At 46.2% G+C, this 19,167-nt stretch overlaps 1 protein-coding gene across 2 annotated transcripts in view; it reads left to right on the top strand.

The window, feature by feature from the left end:
- The first annotated feature begins 101 nt into the window (after positions 1–101).
- The window catches only part of IFT172 (intraflagellar transport 172), a 41,252-nt gene continuing 22,186 nt past the window's right edge, over positions 102–19,167 (top strand). Inside the window, exons 1-16 of one of the 2 annotated variants that reach the window (XM_059831334.1) lie at positions 102–140; positions 223–366; positions 498–610; positions 1,384–1,423; positions 4,216–4,281; positions 7,100–7,179; positions 8,644–8,731; positions 9,587–9,801; positions 9,905–10,028; positions 11,133–11,228; positions 12,092–12,253; positions 14,005–14,058; positions 14,583–14,686; positions 15,352–15,437; positions 15,955–16,067; positions 18,885–18,986. In XM_059831334.1, coding sequence (XP_059687317.1) covers positions 102–140; positions 223–366; positions 498–610; positions 1,384–1,423; positions 4,216–4,281; positions 7,100–7,179; positions 8,644–8,731; positions 9,587–9,801; positions 9,905–10,028; positions 11,133–11,228; positions 12,092–12,253; positions 14,005–14,058; positions 14,583–14,686; positions 15,352–15,437; positions 15,955–16,067; positions 18,885–18,986 — 1,626 coding nt within the window. Of the gene's footprint in view, positions 141–222; positions 367–497; positions 611–1,383; positions 1,424–4,215; positions 4,282–7,099; positions 7,180–8,643; positions 8,732–9,586; positions 9,802–9,904; positions 10,029–11,132; positions 11,229–12,091; positions 12,254–14,004; positions 14,059–14,582; positions 14,687–15,351; positions 15,438–15,954; positions 16,068–18,818; positions 18,987–19,167 lie in introns of both variants that reach the window. The other variant, XM_059831326.1, reaches the window with a different exon arrangement.

Here is a 19,167-nt window from a genome sequence, read left to right as displayed (position 1 = left end):
GAGGCGCTGCGGTTGCCGAGGCAACGGGGGGCGGGGCGAGGTAGGCCCGGCGGCGGCGGCGGTGCGGACCCGGCCCGGCCCCGCGCCCGGCGCTCGGCGCAATGCAGCTGCGGCACGTGCGGACCCTGCTGGCCCCGCAGGTCGGGCCGGGGCGGGCGGGAGGGAGGGAGGGAGCGGGCCGGGCCTTGGGGCGGTGGTGCTGAGGCTGCGTGTGCCCCGCAGGATGGGACCGCGCGGGTGACCTGCATGGCCTGGTCCGCCAGCAGCGCCCGGTTCGCCGTGTGCACCGCGGACCGGGTGGTGCTGCTCTACGACGAGCAGGGTGAGCGGCGCGACAAATTCTCCACCAAGCCCGCCGACGCCAAGGTGAGGGTCCGGGGCCTGGCCTGCAGCCGCTGGGGCCTGCTGCCGCAGGGCACGGCCGTCTGTGGGCCGGGCAAGTGCGCTTGGGGCAGGCCGGCCTTCCCCGGTGGTTCACGCTGCTGTCCTCTCCACAGTACGGCAGGAAAAGCTACGTGGTCAAAGGCATGGCCTTCTCCCCAGACTCCACCAAAATCGCCATTGGCCAAACGGACAACATTGTCTACGTCTACAGGATTGGAGAGGAGTGGTAAGTCTGGCGGTGAAGTGTCCAGTGCTGCGCCTGTGAGGAGGGGGTGGCACTCTCTTTCCTACCGTACTGCTGTCCAGGCGTTGATGCTACCTGCATCGGTGTCCTGGCCTGCTCCTCAGCTCAGCACGCACTCAGCATCATCTAACCCACAGTGAACTACTCAGATGTTTCTATGGTGAGCGGCAGGTGGGATTTCCTTGAACACAGCCCTTGTGGAGCCCTGTGTGAGCATGTGCCAGCTGAGCTTAGAGTCATAGAATCATACAATCATCGGATCATTTCTCTTGGAAAAGACCCTGAAAATCATCGAGTCCAACCGTTAACCTAACACTGCCAGGTCCACCACTAAACCATGTCCCTAACTGCCTCATCCACACGTCTTTTAAATACCTCCAGGGATGGTGACTCCACCACTTCCTTGGGCAGCCTGTTCCAATGCTTGACAACCCTTTCAGTGAAGAAGTTTTTCCTAATATCCAATCTAAACCTCCCCTGGTACAACTTGAGGCCATTTCCTCTTGTCCTCGTTTGCTGGACTGTGTTGTGCTAAAAATGTTCAGAAAGGCAGGTCACCAGAATTTTGGAAGCTCTGAAGTTGCTTTTCTTAAAGTTTTCTGCCTAAAGTTGGTTTGTGACAGACAAACAGTGTACAAAACTTAAATGACTTGCGTTTGGCAATACTAAAACAGACAATGCAAACAGTAGGGTAGCCAGAATGGGCAGTATTACTAGCTTCGCTGATAGTCGTTTTCGTCTACCTTTTTCTGCAGGGGTGACAAGAAGGTGATATGCAACAAGTTCATCCAAACGGTGAGACCCAGACTCCTGTTTAACTCCATTTTCTCCAGCATATGTAGGATAAAGACAATTAGATGTCTCTCTGCTCATACTCACAGGTGTACTTGGCCAAACTGTCAGTAGTACTTGATCTCCAAAAGATGCAGGCAGATCCTAAGATAATCTCTAAATTTTGAGGCATGTATTACTCGCCAAGCTTCAGAGGCCTCATAATGCCTGGGTACAACACAGTAATTAATTGCTGAATGATCAATGTAGTCAATTACAAAACTTTGGGGACTACTTTAGGCATCAGTGGACAGAATGTTTTAAGGGAGTTGAAAGGGAAAACAGGAGAGACTCTGACCCCAACTATTTTTCACAGGTTGGCAAATCTAAGCCCCAAGATTCCATATTAACCAAAACATAAAGTGTGCAGAATTCAGTCAAACTGTACAGTTTCCACATGTTCAAAGACCTCAGGTTAGTAATTTCAGTCAGGTTATCTCCTTGGCCGCCTTCATGTTCTCCTCCTCTAGCTCTGCCTGCGTGTGTCAGAGAGCACTCTACTCAGTAGGTCTCTGGCAAGGATTGTCCTGAGGTTGATGTAAGTATCTGGAAAAGGCAAAGGTGTTATAAATTCCTTGCATAGAATACCATCTGTATGAGAAAATACAGTGCAGTGACTAGTTCTTTTACCTTCAGGAACGAATGTCCAGCAGCTGTCCTAGGCTTTCCATCCAGTTGCTATGGACACTATGACCCCCACTTTCTCTGTGTCACTAGAGGAGTTCTCTTCTATGTAGGCCCCTGAAAGAGTCAGAACCAGTTAGGAGGAGTCAGCCTCCTGGGCCAAATCCCCAGAAGACGTAGGCGGAGCTGCTCCTAATAGAGTTGCTGGAGTTTCTGTGCCAGGCATTCTCAAGCTGCTTCTCAGGTGAAGAGCAGCCTCAGCCTCTGGATTGAAAGCCAGGGCTGGGTCGTGGCCCACCACTGCGGCTGCTCGTGGGGTGGCTTAGGAGGGCCCTCTAGCCTCTCTGAACACTCATTCTTGGCTGCAGGAGGGGAACCATGTAGTTCTGTTCCTCTGGCAATAAGTGAAGAAAGCTGTTGGTCAGCCTTTGTTTCTCTGTGGTTGAGCTGATGCGCTGAGTGGTCATGACTCTGGAATAAAGTGTCATGAGGAAAAGAGAGCAAGAGGGGCTTGTTGTCCGCTTGTCCCTTTCCTGAACATAGTGGTTGTCCCAGGTGTGGGTACCTGTAGCCTCACTGGAAAGTCCTTTCATTGTTTATTGCCCGCTGCCTGCCTGTCGGCAGGACTAGCTTCCCGTTCCTCTGGCTCTCCTTTGCCACAGCACCTGGCTAACAGCCTGATGGAAGGCTGCTTGCCTCTCACAAGGCTTAGATGCTGTGCACAGCATGCATACAGTTTTTTTGTATTTTTAATGTAGTGGTTCATTTCTCTTTTCTCTCATTCTCTCATTTTCCCCATGCTTTTTCTACCATTTCTATCATAATAAATCCTTTATTTTTTCTAATGCTGTATGTGTGGTTTCTTACCACTGTGACTGGTTTTCTCCTGTAACTAAGTATTGATATTTACAAATTTTTGGTGTGTTCAGTTAATATGGGAGATCATTTATTGACCCCTTTCCTTCTCCTGCCATTTGCAAAACCTGTTGGGCACTCTTATACATCTTGTGAATACAGCGACACTGTTCTGCTCTGCTGGCAAGCAAGGCTTCCTGCTAGAGGGTCAAGATGAGTATGTGCAAGTTTGACTTTTTTACACAAGTAGCTGAGCACATTACCACTTTGTGAGGCTTGTTTCTAAGCTACCACTGGGCTGCTTGTGGTTGTGTTAGACTGAAAATAAGGGTCTGGCAGATAATGAGGGAAATATACGGATGTCTGGGAATCAGGTGCAATAAAAAATGGGTCTTGGTCATTGGTTGGACAATAAATTATGAGCAGCTTAGGTATCCAGGGACATTTTGGTATCTGATTGTAGCTGTGTTTGCTGAAGTGAATGGTAAGAGTGGGGGATAGAAGGTGAGATGAATAAACGAGGCTGTATATATGTTTAAAGCAGGCCCAGATGCCTAAAATGGAACAGATGAGCCAGTGAGGCTGGTGCTGGTGGCACGGTGCCAAACACCAGCCATCTTATTGACTGAAATTCTTCAGTTTAATTGTGAAATGGTTTCATTAACTCTCTTGGCCCTCTCTTACAGTTGGGTTTTGTGCTCAGCTTTGAGAATACCTTTGGTTTGGATTTCACGAACCTGTTTCTACCTGACCTACTTGGTAGCATAAGATAACCATCTTGCTTGTAAATGAAAAAGTATAAATAAAGACTACTTCTGATTTATCAAATGAAGATCCAATGTACAAATATTCTCATATCTATTACAGAAGCTAGCAGAGTCAAATTATTTTTTTTTGTTTTATACTTGTTGTTGCAAAAAATCTTTTAAAATAGCCGTGATTCTGTACATTCAACAATAGCATGTGGAAAACCACACATCTGATCAATGAGCAATCCTCTCAGAAGAGTATCCATACTGAATACATCTGGTATAACTTTGATGCCCTGCTTTAGCCCTTCTGAGCCTGTTACTTTGCCCCAGCTCACTATTATCTAGTTCAAGCTTCAGTGTGGAGGGCCTCAATCCTACTTTACGGTCTGTCCAAATGCCCCCATCTCTCCTCTTTCTTGGTGTGAGTGGTCTTACTGTTCACGAGCTGTCTTATGTAGCAATGGGGCAAGAAGCTTTCTAAGTAGGGTGGAGCTCTTATCTCTCTTTTTACCTCCTCCTTGGCAGAGTGCTGTGACCTGCTTATCGTGGCCAGCGGAGAATATCATTGTCTTTGGTCTCGCCGAAGGAAAGGTAGAGAAACTTTGACCATGGCTTGATTTACCAGACACCAGGCCTGCTGGTAACAGATGGGAAAAGCCTGTCTCACAGCGGGAAGAGGGTTCTATGACAAGAGTTAGCAGGGCTCATTGAGAGAGCTTTAAACTAGATTTGAAGGGGGACGGGGAGGTAACTGCGCTTGCTAGAGAGGCGCCTGGGTGTAGTAGCTCAGCTCTTGTGGGGCAGTGTGCTAGTATTTTTGAGAACCAGAAGGCCTACCACCCCTCAAGGGTGAAAATTACACGAACAACTCCCTCCCTGAAATGCTTATACACCAATGCACGCAGCATGGGGAATAAACAGGAAGAATTAGAGATCTGTGTGCAGTCGCAGGGCCATGATCTCATTGCAATTACTGAGACATGGTGGGATAGCTCACATGACTGGAAGGCTGTCATGGATGGCTATGTTCTTTTTAGGAAAGACAGGCCAGCAAGGTGAGGTGGTGGAGTTGCTCTTTATATGGGAGAGCAACTGGAATGTATCGAGCTCTCCCTGGGGGAAAGCTTGTGGATAAGGATTAAGGGGCAGGCTAATATGGGAGACACTGTTGTGGGTGTTTATTACAGGCCACCTGATCAGGATGGGGCAGCTGATGAGGCCTTCTACAGACAGTTGAGAGTCGCCTCACAATCACGGGCCTGGGTTCTCATGGGGGACTTCAATCACCCTGATATCTGCTGGGAAGGCTGCACAGCCAGGCGTGTACAGTCCAGGAGGTTCCTCCAGTGTACTGATGATAACTTTTTGACTCAGGTGGTGGAGGAGCCAACAAGGAGAGGTGTACTACTGGACCTAGCACTGACAAACAAAGAGTGACTGGTGGAGGACATTAAGGTTGGGGGCAGCCTTGGCTGTAGCAATCATGAGAAGATAAGAGTTTAGGATCATGTGCAGTATGCACAAAACAAGTAGGATTGCAGTCTTGGACTTCAGGAGGGCTAACTTTGATCTCCCCAAGGAACTGCTTGGAGAAATCCCATGGGTTGGGGCTCTAGAGGGTAGGAGGGCTCAAGAGAGCTGGGTGATATTTAAGTCCCACTTCCTCCAAGCTCAGGATCGCTGCATCCCTAAGAGCAAGAAATCAGGCAAGGGAAGCAGGAGACCTGCATGGTTGAGCAAGGAGCTTCTGAAAAAGCTCAAGTGGAAGAAGGAAGTTTACAGTATGTGGAAGAAGGGACTGACCACTTGGGAAGATTACAAGAATGCCATCAGGTTATGCAGGGATCAAACGAGGAAAGCCAAGACCTCCTTGGAATTAAACCTAGCAAGGGATCTCAAGGTCAACAGGAAGGGTTTCTTCAAGTACATTGGAGGCGAAAGGAAAACTAGACAAAATGGGGGCCCACTGTTGAATGAGACAGGTGCCATGGTGACAGATGATGCAGAGAAGGCAGAGTTACTGAATGCCTTCTTTGCTTCAGTCTTTACTGCTCCAGCCAGCCCTCAGGAGTCCCAGACTTTGGAGGTAACACAGAAAGTCTGGAAGAAGGAAGACTTTCCCTTGGTTGAGGAGGATCAAGTTAGAGACCAATTAAGTAAACTGGACATCCACAAGTCCATGGATCCTCATGGGATGCACCCGTGAGTGCTGAGGGAGCTGGCAGAAGTCATTGCTGGTCCACTCTCCATCATCTTTGAAAGGTCCTGGAGAACAGGCGAAGTGCTTGAGGACTGGAAGAAAGCCAGTGTCACTCCAGTCTTCAAAAAGGGCAAGAAGGAAGACCCAGGAAACTACAGGCCAGTCAGCCTCACCTCCATCCCTGGAAAGATGATGGAGCAGCTCATTCTGGGCATCATCTCAAAGCATCTGGAAGAAAAGAAGGTTATGAGAAGTAATCAATGTGGATTCACCAAGGTGAAGTCATGTCTGACCAATCTGATAGCCTTCTACGATGGCATGACTGGATGGATAGATGAGGGGAGGGCAGTGGTCATTGTCTGCCTTGACTTCAGCAGGTCTTTCGACACCATCTCCCACACCATCCTCATAGGCAAGCTTAGGAAGTGTGGGTTAGATGAACGGACAGTGGGGTGGATTGAAAACTGGCTGATAGATAGAGCTCAGAGGGTTGTGATTAGTGGCACGGAGTCTAGTTGGAGGTCTGTAACAAGTGGTGTTCCCCAGGGGTCAGTACTGGGTCCAGTCCTCTTCAATATATTCATCAATGACCTGGGTGAAGGGATAGAGTGTGCCCTCAGCTGATGACACAAAACTGGGAGGAGTGGCAGAAACACCAGAAGGCCGTGCTGCCATTCAGCGTGACCTGGACACGCTGGAGAGTTGGGCAGAGAGGAACCTTATGAAAGGGGTGGGTGCCAGGAGGATGGAGCCAGTCTTTTTTCAGTGGTGCCCAGTTACAGGATGAGACGTAACAGAATCACAGAATCACAGAATGATAGAGGTTGGAAGGGACCTCTGGAGATCATCTAGTCCAACCCCCCCGCCAGAGCAGGTTCACCTAGAGCAGATTGCACAGGAATGTGTCCAGGCAAGTTTTGAATATCTCCAGAGAAGGAGACTCCACAACCTCTCTGGGCAGCTTGTTCCAGTGCTCTACCACCCTCAAAGTAAAGAAGTTCCTCCTCATGTTTAGATGGAACTTCCTATGACCAGTTTGTGTCCGTTACCTCTCATCCTTTTCCACTTCTTCTCCAACCTACCGGAAGGCAGTGAGCTTCCTGTTATTTCTGGTACTGGTCATGGACTGGGAAACCTCTGGGGACATTACACTGGGGGAAATCCACATTCTGCAGACAGAAGCAACATTGATCAGATTCTCTTTCTCAGGTTCGTTTAGCAAATACAAAGAACAACAAGTCTTCCACCATTTATGGGACAGATTCCTATGTGGTCTCGCTAACTTCCAAGTGAGTATGACATTGCTTTAGCCCTCACTGCTTTGGCTCAGTCTCCTACCCGCTACTGGCCCTGGCATAACTGGTGGCAGTATGGGAGGTTGTGTGTCTTTCTGCTGTCACTTCCTTGTCGAGATAATAAAATACTGCGTTTCCCAGAAGGAATTCCTTCCTAAAATCTGATACTTGCCTATGCCACGCTGGCGCATGCAGTTTGGTTGTCCCTCAAACACATTTCAGGATGCAAGTCCCCATGAGATTACTTATATACATTGATTTATTTGAATCCATGACTTTATAAAGATTAAATTTGTCAGCTTCATCTAGCTTTTTACTAACATTAGTCAAGTTTAAGGACTAAAAAAAGTAAAGATATGCTGTCAGATAAAACTGTGACAAGGCTATAATTAGAAAAATAACCATAAAGTGCAATCTTAAATTATTTTAATTAGATTTCATTTTAACTACTTTAGTTTCCTTTACCTAAAAAAATTAAGATAAGTCATGGTCCTAGCAGTGGGATTTCACTAAATGGTGTCATTCTGGTTTTTGAGTGCTAAACAAATTAAAAAAAAACGTAAAAGCTAGTCTAGGACTCTGACTTCCTACTGCTGAGAAATCCCTCCAAAGTCTGTCTGTCTTTGCCTCTATTCCAGAGGGTTTCTATTTCCTGTCTCTCTTCCTCTCTCTTCACACCCCACCCCCCCCTTCCCTGCTTCCCCTCATCTCGCCCTCCCCCAGTCCCCACCCCTTATTTTATTTCTAAACACAGCTCATGCTGTTATTGCTATGGTATCAATGACCAATCTGGGATTGCAATCAACAGAAGACAGATGTATGACTCCTGGATTGTTACAGTGTTCATAGAACTTGTATTCTGTACTTGAATCATCATTAGAAAGTGTTCTTTCTGGCTACGTTACGTTAGGCCTGTTTCCTCTTCCTTGCTCTCTTCTCCCTGTTTGTGTCGAGAAGTACCCAAGACATTAATGCTACAAATAATGAACTTAGGCCTGGAGTGTTTGTCCAGATGTTTTTTCTCTAAATTGTGTTGCTTTTAGGGATTCCTGGTGTCACAATATCCAGCCTCACCTCTGGAACAGTTCCAATGCAAGGGTTGTTTGATATACCTTGCTATAAGAAATTGTGTGCCTAGTCATTATTCCACTTAAGGTTACTTAGCCTCTCTGTGTTTTAGTAATACAGATAGTTGGTTATTGTGATTTTACATGAAGAAGATACTTCACTGGCCACTTGCCTTTCCACTCTCCATACTTTTGTCTGCTTTGTTTTTACAGACGCTGATAGAGATACTAAATATTCTTGTGTTCGTCACCCAGCTTGTCTTTGGTGAAGGTTCCTTTGATGAGGAACCCCAGTGATGACCCTGGGCCTGGCTCCTCTGGGCGGGGATATGAAAATAAAGGTGCAAGTCTTACTGCAATATTGCATCATCCTGTCTGTGTTTCTTTGCAGTGTGTCAGGGAAGGGAATCCTGTCTGGCCATGCAGATGGAACCATAGTACGCTTCTTCTTTGATGATGAGGGCTCAGGTGAATCACAGGTATCAAAGATCCTTCTTCAATGAGCAAAATTCCTGTTTGCACAACCTACTCCGCAGCTCAAGAGCTCTGGAAAAGGATCAGGCTGTGGAGGGAGTGCAAGTCTGGAGAGGAGCTGCAGTCTGTGCTTGCTAGCATAGGTTTTATGGAGCATTGATGAAGAGAGAACAGTGACTAGATACTTTGAAATACACTGAGCGTGGTGGTAAGAGGGGAAGTTACATTCTTCTGTATGAGATACAAGGCTTTTCAGGTGTCTGGAAAGATCTGATGTTAGAGTGTCCAGGAGAATGATGCTTGAATGGGTAGGGTTCCAGGGAATAGCTGTTGTTGTCTTCTCACTAAGCAATGTATAGTTATCCCAGTTAACCCTGAATCTCAAGTTCACACTCTTGTCTGCGGACAGGATACTCTAGGCACCCAGCATTTCTCCTGAGCCTCCTGCTCCTCCCCAAAAGGAGTAGTCTCTGTGCTTCAAGCTGTGGTGAAGGGAATGATATTCTCACTCAGATCTTTTCTGTGCAACTGAAGAAGTTTGAGCATGTCTGTTCTCTCGCATGATATGCTGAAGGTCCATATATACTCTGCTATGTTAAGAGTGCATCCCAGTCTAGTTAAAGGTACTGGTCTCCTTACTGGCATCAGGAATCTTCTCTCCCAGTTAAATGGATGGAATAGTTGATACACTTCTCAGGTCTTGTTTCTGTCTACCTTCCTACAGGCAGACAAAGCAACCCCCATGAACTGGACTTTACAGAAAGGCCTCATACTGGACTCATTGTGATAGCTGAATACAGAGGCCAGCTGGGGGCTAGAGCCATTCACGTTTTCAGGATGTTCTTTCTTGTCTAATGTAGGGTAAGTTGGTGATGCATCCCTGTCCTCCTTATGCCCTCGCCTGGGCTTCCAACAGCATTGTGGCTGCAGGCTGTGATAAGAAGATTGTAGCTTATGGGAAGGAGGGAAATGTGATTCAAACCTTTGACTATAGCCAGGACTCATCAGAGAAGGAATTCACCACAGCAGCTGCCAGTCCTGGCGGCCAGTCTGTCGTCATTGGCAGCTATGATAGGTATGGTGCCTGATGGTAAAGTCTCCTTTTTATAGTGTTTTCTTCTTCAACTGTACTCTTCAACCAGTTCTGCATGTCTCTGCTTTCTCATCTGTTCTCACAGATTAAGGGTTTTGAACTGGAGCCCACGCCGCAGTGGCTGGGAGGAAGGCAAACCAAAAGAAATAGCTCACCTCTACACCATCACAGCTTTAGCATGGAAGAGGGATGGTTCACGGATCTGTGCGGTTTGTATCATCAGTCAGCAACCTTGAGCGCATAGTCACGCACCAGGCACAGTCTTGTGCCTCCTCCAGAGAACAAAGTGATGTGATAGAGGCAGGGCTTATGAGAGTGGTCACGCCATCACCTAGGTGTGCGATGCAAGGTGCCTAGGCTGAGACATTGTGCAAGGGACACTGCTGCAGTCAGATGTGCAGTGTGCAGAGTATGAAGCTGGAAAATATGGAGGATTGTGTAATGGCTCATTGGCAGCAGCAGTCCTCCTTTTTTCACAGAAGCATAATAAGGTCAGCATAGCTTCTCTAGAGCAGTCTCATAAGCATGCTTTCCTCTGAGCACCTGTGAGAAGCAGTATAAAAGCTGATCTTATACTCTATGTTTATGTGCTATGTTTTCAGTTCAGAGTTGTCTGTCTTCTACTTTCAGCCATTGGGCCTTGATCTGCCTTTCTCTGTTAAGTTAAATAATTCTTTAAAGCTCTTTAAGTTAACCTTTCTGCAAATCTTTCTGCATTAAGTTGAGTAACTCTTTAAAGCACTTAAACTACTTAGGAAGGTTGCCATTTACAACTTTTCTTTAATAGTTTTTGCATCTTTTTATGTTCAACAAAATCAAGAATCCTTGAAATATTTTCACATAGAGAATTAATTGAACATGTGAACAATTACTTGCAGAGAAGGGGAAGGGTCTAAGGAATAGAAGAGCGGTGAAAGGAATGGGGATGTTACAAAGAAAGAGATAAAGGTGGAAGGATTCTGCTGGAAGGGAGGAGAGTTTGGGAGGCTGGGAGAGGGAGAAGTGGGAAACTGAGAGGGATAATGGGGAAGCGGAGAATAAAGGTGATTTTTAACCCCTCCTCTTCCTCTGCCAGGTGCGTGGCAGTATTTGATAAGCTCTGTTTCTCTGAGAATTTCTCAATCTTTCTGTTCTCTCAAGAAAATCAAGATAGGGCTGGTCCTCAGGCATCTGGGGGCTTGAGCCTTGTTCCCCAGAGCAGCCAAGACCTGTGGATTTCTGTCTCATCTCTGATCGTCTTCATGTAAGCAGGGTCTGGAATACCTCTCCTTAACAGAATTCACTGACGGTGTGCAATGTGTTTGTTTCCCCAGGGCACTCTGTGTGGAGGAGTTGAACAATTTGACTGCTGCCTTCGCAGAAGCATTTACAAAAATAAATTTGAAATTACATATGTGGGACCAAGCCAGGTAAGAGAATATCCAATGAGGTAATGTCTCTTGATGAAAATGGGATGCTTACTAAAACAAGACATATTTGGAGTTCTTGGAGCCATCAGCTTCTTTCCTGTCCATCATCTGTCTCCGGTCCTTGGCCCAATCATTCAGATTCCTTGTAATCAGGTGAGGGAACCTTTTAAATTCTGTACAGTCATTAGCTTCAGCCCCAACAAAACTATACTTGAAAGAATTGGGAGTGATGGTGTATTTCTCTGAGTCCATTTACCTCATTCCCTCCTCCCCTTAAAGTAGTTACACTGCCTTGAAAAATATGCACCAAAATTAGCACAGCAAATTACCAAAGTATTTTAGGTACACATCTGCGCCTACGGTTTGCTCATAGCAACTTGTCAGGAAAGGCATAGGGAATATTCCAGGGACAGAGTCAAGGCTGGGTGGAAATTGGCTAGGAGCAAAGACAATGGAGTTTATTTCCTAGCTTGTGAATTTATGTGGGGTACCTCCATGACAAATGCAGGCTCCTTAAGTGGTTTAATTTCAGCCAACTTTACCTGGCTCAAAATCAGGTAGTAAGGGTAAGCTAGCAGTCTGGGCACCCCTCTGTAGTCAGTGGAGAGAGAACAGGACTCTCAGAGGGTGGCTCATCCTTGGGGGCCTGAGTAGTTCTCCAGTTAGGCTAGAAACTTCTAAATGGCAGACATGAGGGTCCCACACTTCTACTGCAGTTGTCATCCTGTACAAAAGGAATGGTAAGGTGTTTTTAAAAAGCAGAGAGAAACGATGTGAGGGGACATCCAAATATCCAAGAAGTCTGTGTTCTTCCTCTGTGCGTGGAGAGAGGGCCTCATATTGCTTTTTCCCACTTTCTCTAGGTCATTGTGAAGAACCTCTCAACAGGAACTCGAGTTGTGTTGAAATCCCAGTATGGTTATGAGATTGCTGAGGTGAAGATCTTAGGGAAAGACAGATATCTGGTGGCCCATACCTCAGACACATTACTGCTGGGTGACATCAGCTCCAACAAGCTCAGTGAGGTACTGGAAAATCTGTGGCATTTCCTGAGTGTCAAATGCTTAACTTTGTAACTCAAAGGATATGTTTTCTGCATGGGAATAATACATTTATTTTCAAAGGATCATAGAATAATTCAGGTTGGAAAGGACCTTGGGAGGTCTCTTATCAAACTTCCTACCCAAGGGAAGGTCAGCCTTAAATTCACATGTGGTTGCTCAGGGCTTTATCCAGATTGGTCTTGAAAACCTTGAAGGATGGAGATCCCAAGTTTCTCTGGTGCCGTGTTCCAGTGCTTTACTGTCTTTATGGGGGAAAGCTTTCTTCTGAAGTCTCATTGGAATCTCTCTTTTAATTGATGACTGTTTCTCACCCTTTCACTGTGCATCTGCCAAAAAAAGCCTGGCATCACCTTATTAGAGATCTCTTAAGCCCTCCCTTCTCCAGGCTGAGGAAGCCCAATTCCTCCAGCCTCTCTTTGTAGTGCAAGTGCTTGAACCCCAACTATCTTGATGGCACTCTGCTGAACTTGATTCAGTTTATCAATGTATTTCTTCTACTGAAGGGCCCAAAACTGGATGCTGTACACATATACATTTCAAATGTGAATGTATGACTCGTAGTGTGTTTAAAAAAAAAAAAAAAAACTCAGAAAAAAACATTCATGACTGCAATACCACAGCTTATGCCAGTACCATTTACCAAACAATTCATACAAAACTGTCCATACCCTGAGCCTTACAGTGCACTGAGTGCTGAGCCTGCGTGCCAAGCCTGGAGAACGTGGGCAGTAGGTTAATGTCTGATGAAAGTATTAAACAGGCTTCAAGATGTATGTGCTTTGTTCACACAGGTATCATATACTTTTAAGCAGGCTGATGGTGTGCTAATCAATCTAGCTGGGAGCAGGAGCTCCTGACTACAGATCTGAGTTGGAGGATACTGATACTTGGTAATCCAACTGAAAATCTGTCCAGACTAAATCTCCCAGGTTTCTCTACATCATACTGCACAGAGGGCTTTTTCTTTCAGTTGCACAGCTATACTCACTTCTTATAAAGAACAGGGTTGTGAGTAGTCTTTTACTATCTTGCTGTCTCACTGGAGTTTTGTTGAAGTAGTGGCTTGGAGCTCTTGCACAAGGAGGGAGGAGGACAGCTGCAGCCTTGGCTTTCAGTTTTCTGCCTCTCTGACCCCTTGCCTGTTGTCATCACAGTAACTATTGCATTATCCAGTGCATTTCTGAAATGCCAAATCAGCTGGTCCCCCACTGGCACTATGCTGATCAGTCATTGCTAACATGACCCCAAAAAAGAAGGGTTTCAGCTATATGTGGTGTGGAGATTCTGCCCCCACAAATGGTAGCACTGATTCTGTGGAGATCTACAGAGGCGAAGAGGCTGTTGGGGATGCTTTTTATAATAAAGTTAGTCTGAGGAAGGTGGAGAAGTGCCCATGAAAGAATAGGCTAGAGGGACTACACTGGTCACATAAAGGCCTCTTGTCTAGAAGGCAGTAAGATACTACACAAAGAGAACAGGAGTCTGAAGCAGAGGTTAAAAAAAGGAGAGGGAAGTGAGGAACTTGCAAGCTGGGAATGACTGAACAACGGTGTTGACAGCTGAAGTGCTGGAACATGATTCCTTCTCCAGTGTAATTCTTGCTATCTGTTGTGGGAGTTGAGAGCCGGACAGTAGACCACAATGCCTGCAACCTGGTCCCCTGCAGGAGCTGTCAGCCTGGCATTTGCTCACTCCATGCCATTGCTTTGTAGGTAGCCTGGCAAGGATCTGGAGGGAATGAGAAGTTCTTCTTTGACAATGAGAACGTAAGTTGGATAGGACAGGATGCTACCCATGAATGGTGAGTAAAGCAGTGTGTGCACCAGCAGAAAAAGTGTCAACTGCACTTCTGGAAAATCCTGTTTCTCAGCAGTTTCCTGGACTTACCCACTCCATGCAGAGCCTAATAGGCTTCCTCCCCATACTTGTCTTTTCCACACGCCAGGTACAGAACAAACTCAGTGTGTGGACTGTCAAGTTATACAAGTCATAACCCTATAGGAGAGAGGAGAAATAAAAGAGCAACGGCCAGAGAGGATGTTAGAGGTACAGAACGCAGCTGTCAAGATGACAGCTTGGATCCTGCAGGACTGATAGGCCCAGAACTAAAATCCCCAACTCTGAGGAAAAGCTGGCAGTCACAACAGGAAGCCAATGACAATTCCTTACTCATCCCAGAGGGTTTGAATTTAGACTTGCGTGCAGCAGAGTTCTTTTCTGCACACCTCACTGGTAGGTATGTGTGCTTTCCTGGCTTTTCTGTAAGAGTGTATTCCCCTCTCACTTTCAGGTCTGCATGATCTTTAATGCTGGAGAGCTGACACTGGTGGAATATGGAAGCAATGACATCCTGGGGTCTGTCCGCACAGAGTTCATGAACCCTCATCTTGTCAGGTAAGTCTCCCACCTGCTTGTGTGGCCAGTACAGGCATTTTGTGAGAGTGACCTCAGATATATACACTTGGAAGTGTCCCACACTGTAGAATGCAGCCCCCAGACACTGGGACCTGAGTAATCTGCTTCTGACAGTGACCAATGGTGGGGTTTAATTGCTTGGTTACACTAAATGGTTGTAAAGTTTTAGAAGCACAAGAGACCATTTTCCTCTCATACATGCTTATTGAAGCCTGACTTGGCTATTGCTGAAGAGGGACCTCCTGTTCATGTACTCAGGCACCTCTGCGTCCAGCTGGGCCTAGTACAGCATTACCAGGGACTCTAGATGCCAGTAGGACCTCTTCTGTCCCTCTGAAATACCATACTCCATTTTCTGATTCAAGAGAAGGGAAGATTGTGGGCTGCTTGGGCGTGGAAGCAGCATAACTAATTTGCTGTTGGGGACCCTGGTTCTAGAGGGGCAGCTTCCATAGTGAAGCCATGCATCAGAAAGGTTTGTTCCCATCTGAGGCAGTCGTAGGTACTGTGCAAGAGTCACAGGTCTGCAAGAGGCTCTGTGTGCTTGGGGAAACTGCATGTAAGTCTGGGAGGGGCTACATGATTCAGTCCTGTGAATTCAGAGAGTAGTAAAGGTAACGGTCATCATTCCCTTCAAATAATAGCGTCCGTATCAATGAGAGACGGCAGAGAGGCGTGGAGGACAACAAGAGACTGGCTTATCTGATAGACATCAAGACTATAGCAACAGGTGAATGTAAACCTTCCTCTCCTGTATTTTGCCAGCCTTCATGATTCCTTTGTATTTTCTGTGCCGGGCAGCATATCCCTGAAGGCCCTCTTTGCATTCACTCTACCAAGCAGCAAATTCCTGAAGGCCCCCTTCACATTCACTCTGCCTGGCAGCAGACCACTAGAGACCAGGCTGCCCTGCTTTTGGAAGGTTGGCTGTCTGGTGTGGACACAGCTGTAGGGTGGCTGTGACTGTGTCCTGGACCTGAGATTCTGTGCAGTTCAGCATGATGATATTGCTGCCTGCACTGCCTGTGATCTGTGTATGCTCACAGAAGGGTGGAGAGAGTTACTGCTGTTAATAAGGCATCAAGATAAAATGTCACTGCAGTCTGCTTTTCACGTCACAGTGTGTCTGCCAGTGGGTCCTGCCCTAATTAGGTCCCAGGCACCTTATCCCCATGGGAAAGCATTGAATGTTGAGCATTTTGGGGCACATTAGGTACTTATGCTCTTTCCTTTCTTTCCTTCCCAAGTGGACCTTGTTGCTGGCTACAACGCTGGCACTATCAGCCATGACAGCAAGATTGATTGGCTGGAGCTGAATGAAACAGGCCACAAACTACTCTTCAGGGACAAGAAGATGAGGGTGAGGCGGATGCATGTGGGGGAGTGTGGCAAGGTGGCATGGCTGGGGAGAGGTAAAGATAGATATGCCTGAATGGAGGGAGGGAGGTGAGAAACACATCTGAAGTAGACCTGATTTTTTGACCACTCCTTTGAGGAACATAGACCATGTTCAGATTGCATGAGCTGGCAGCATTGCATGTTTCGTCTTGGGTCATAGCTAAATCTGAAGTTAGTTACTAGACATCTTGCTCCATCTCATCACACCTGAAGATGAAGGTTATAGACTTTTCTGCTGTGAGATGGAGACAAGTGAGTTAATCTCAGGATGAGGACCCTAATGCTGCACTTAAACATGTAAATTAAAAAAGGTGTTCTGTGCAACAGCTTGGCTTATGTCTGTAAGATGAACTCTCTAATTCTCTTAAACAGCATAGTCACAACCAAATAGCTTCTTCGGTATGGCCTTCGGCTTGTGCTGATTCCCAGACCATGACTGAATGTTGTCTGGGAGAGTACTAGTAAGCCCAGCACAAAACTATGCCCAAAATCATGGCAATGGTTTCACAGTACAGGTTATGATGTGCAGGTACTCACCTCGTGTCCTAGCCATGTTTAGTTTAACTGTACAGATACAGCTGAAGAAGCTCACTGCAGCAGGCCAGAAGATATATTTATCAATTGTATTACAGTTCCACCCAGTTCACTATCAAGTCTTCTTCACTGTTACGAACATAAGGCTCCTCGACTGCTTAACTTCATTTGCTCCTCTTGTCACAAGAGTGTCCTGAGAAGACAACATGACCCTCTTGACAATGGTGTAATTCACATCTAGAATTTCTATGGAGGTCTCCCAGATCCTGTGGCAGACCCCAGCTATAGCACTGCAGCTCATCACAGGATGGTTTTAATTGCTCCAGAGTTCAGATCTCATCTGGGGCTGTCAGTCTACAGTAGAATATTTCCATGTTGGCTGTACCTCTCTCCTTAGTTCAAGCATGAGAGAAGTATTATGTTCATACATGCATATGTGTTGAAATCCCTGAGAACTTTCTCAGCCTCATCTCAGAAGAAACTCTGAATTCACCCCTCACCCCAGGCTTCTTCACTGAGCTGCTCCTCCTTCGTCCTTTCTGGCAGCTTGACCCCTAAGAGTGCATCATAGATTGTAGGGTGTGCAAAGATATCTTTTAGCTTGGGAATCACAGATCTCCCATTAATTACCCGTCTCCTTGTTATCAGTCACACAGAGGCTGATTCATTGCTGCCAAGCTTATCAGCTAGCAACCAGAATGCTCAACTTTGTAGCCAAAGATTGCAGTGCATATATCTGCTGTCTCACAAACTCTTTACCACAGACTTCTCTCACAAGAGTGTGCTGAAGGTAGGCTTTCTTGCACAAAGCCTGTAGTTCTGGTTCTGGACCATCACAGAACAAGGACTCCTACAGGGACTTTGTGATTCCAGGGAAATAGAAGGAGCAGCCTAATGTGGATTTGCAAAAAACTTAATGCCTGCATCTGCGTTGGAGTGCCTCTCTAATCAAGACCCTCTTAACTCTCAGGAGAAGGATTGTTCCATGTCTACAGCTCTTTAGGACACTACTTTCACATATCCATAAAAGTATCAATCAAGAAAGACCTTCACTACAAAGGAGACTGAATCACTGCCAGTAGCAAGGGCTTCTGTTTGGGCTCTGCTGCACTGATACTCTTCAGAAAGGCACTAACAGTGATTGCAGTCTGCACCAGATGAAACAGGCTTCTATCTGTAAGTGATACAAAATGTATTGTGTACATTTGCACAAAGCTGCATATGTCTTATCATGTGAGAAGAGAGAACTTTCCCAGCAACGTATCTTTTTATATTTATTTCTGCAGTCTTGTTCAGTTTATATTTGGGTCCTCTAATTCACTGTCTCAATAAGAAGCAGTGGCATCATCAAGAGTGCTGTTGCCTCTTCTGGCTCCTTTTCAGGTCTCTCAAGAGGCTACATAGCCAGGCCCTTCATTAAATACAGCCACCAGCCTAGATCAGACAGTACCATGATTCTCCTAAGCTACATCTGTACATATTTCTCCAACCAGTTTGGTACAGACTGAAACAGGGACTTTATTGTTCTCTTTTGACTAGTGTGTCATAAGACTAGCACAATTCTCTTTTCTTTTTCTCTTTCTCATCTTTGCTAGGTGAGGACAATTATGGCAAGGAGCAGAGACAGCCTAGGACTTTTAAGTTACAAGGCAGCATATATCTTTGTTGTGTCATGTGTCAGGTTACACCTTCCAAATTGTCAGGTTTGTTTCAGGTCAGTGTATTCTATAAACAAACACCCTCTCACCTTATTGGCAACAGTTCTAGCAATAGGACTCCACCTAGGATGGACAGTTCAGCCCAGAACTGCAGAGGAAGGCCCGTCTTGGTCCCCCAGTTTGTTTGCATTAAGGACTTAAGAGACCATTCTGTTCCAGCTCTGCAGCTAAGGGGGAACTGAAGTAGCACAAGGCATATTCTGGTTTATATAATTATGTGCCTAGCAATAAGGAAGGCAGGATCTGAGCATGCTGCTTAAAATACTGCAAGGGTTAAAAAAGTTCTTAAGTCTTGGATAGTAATGTGTGTAAGTAACAGTGTGGAGGTTTGGGCTGTGTATCTTGGGAAAAGTCTGATTCCTGGTTGGTAGATGCTTGCTCAGATGTTCCTACCATGTTCATGTGAGCTAGCGGCCCAGCCACGAGGCCAGCTGAGCCTTTTCTCCTCTTCCCCCCTCTAGTTGCAGCTCTATGACATTGAAAGCAGCACCAAGACTACCATTTTGAACTATTGCTCCTATGTGCAGTGGGTGCCAGGCAGTGATGTGGTGGTGGCTCAGAACAGAAACAGCCTCTGCATTTGGTATAACATCGATGCTCCAGAGCGAGTCACCATGTTTCCTCTGAAGGTAAAACTCTGGAGACTTTGGTTGCCTCCAGCAGTTTCTGTTACTTGTTGCTCACATGTGTGGGAATAGTCAGGGTAGTATTGCAGAAGGAAGACAGAAGGGAACTGCTAGTTTCTCCTGGACAAAATATGAGCTCATCTGTCAACTTTGTGGCAGGCATTTCTGGCAGAACATGGAGACA

Source organism: Gavia stellata, chromosome 2 (genome assembly GCF_030936135.1).
Source record: "Gavia stellata isolate bGavSte3 chromosome 2, bGavSte3.hap2, whole genome shotgun sequence".
Classification (NCBI taxonomy): Eukaryota; Metazoa; Chordata; class Aves; order Gaviiformes; family Gaviidae; genus Gavia; species Gavia stellata.
Note: the sequence above shows the minus strand (reverse complement) of the source record. Positions and strands in the feature narration are given on the sequence as shown.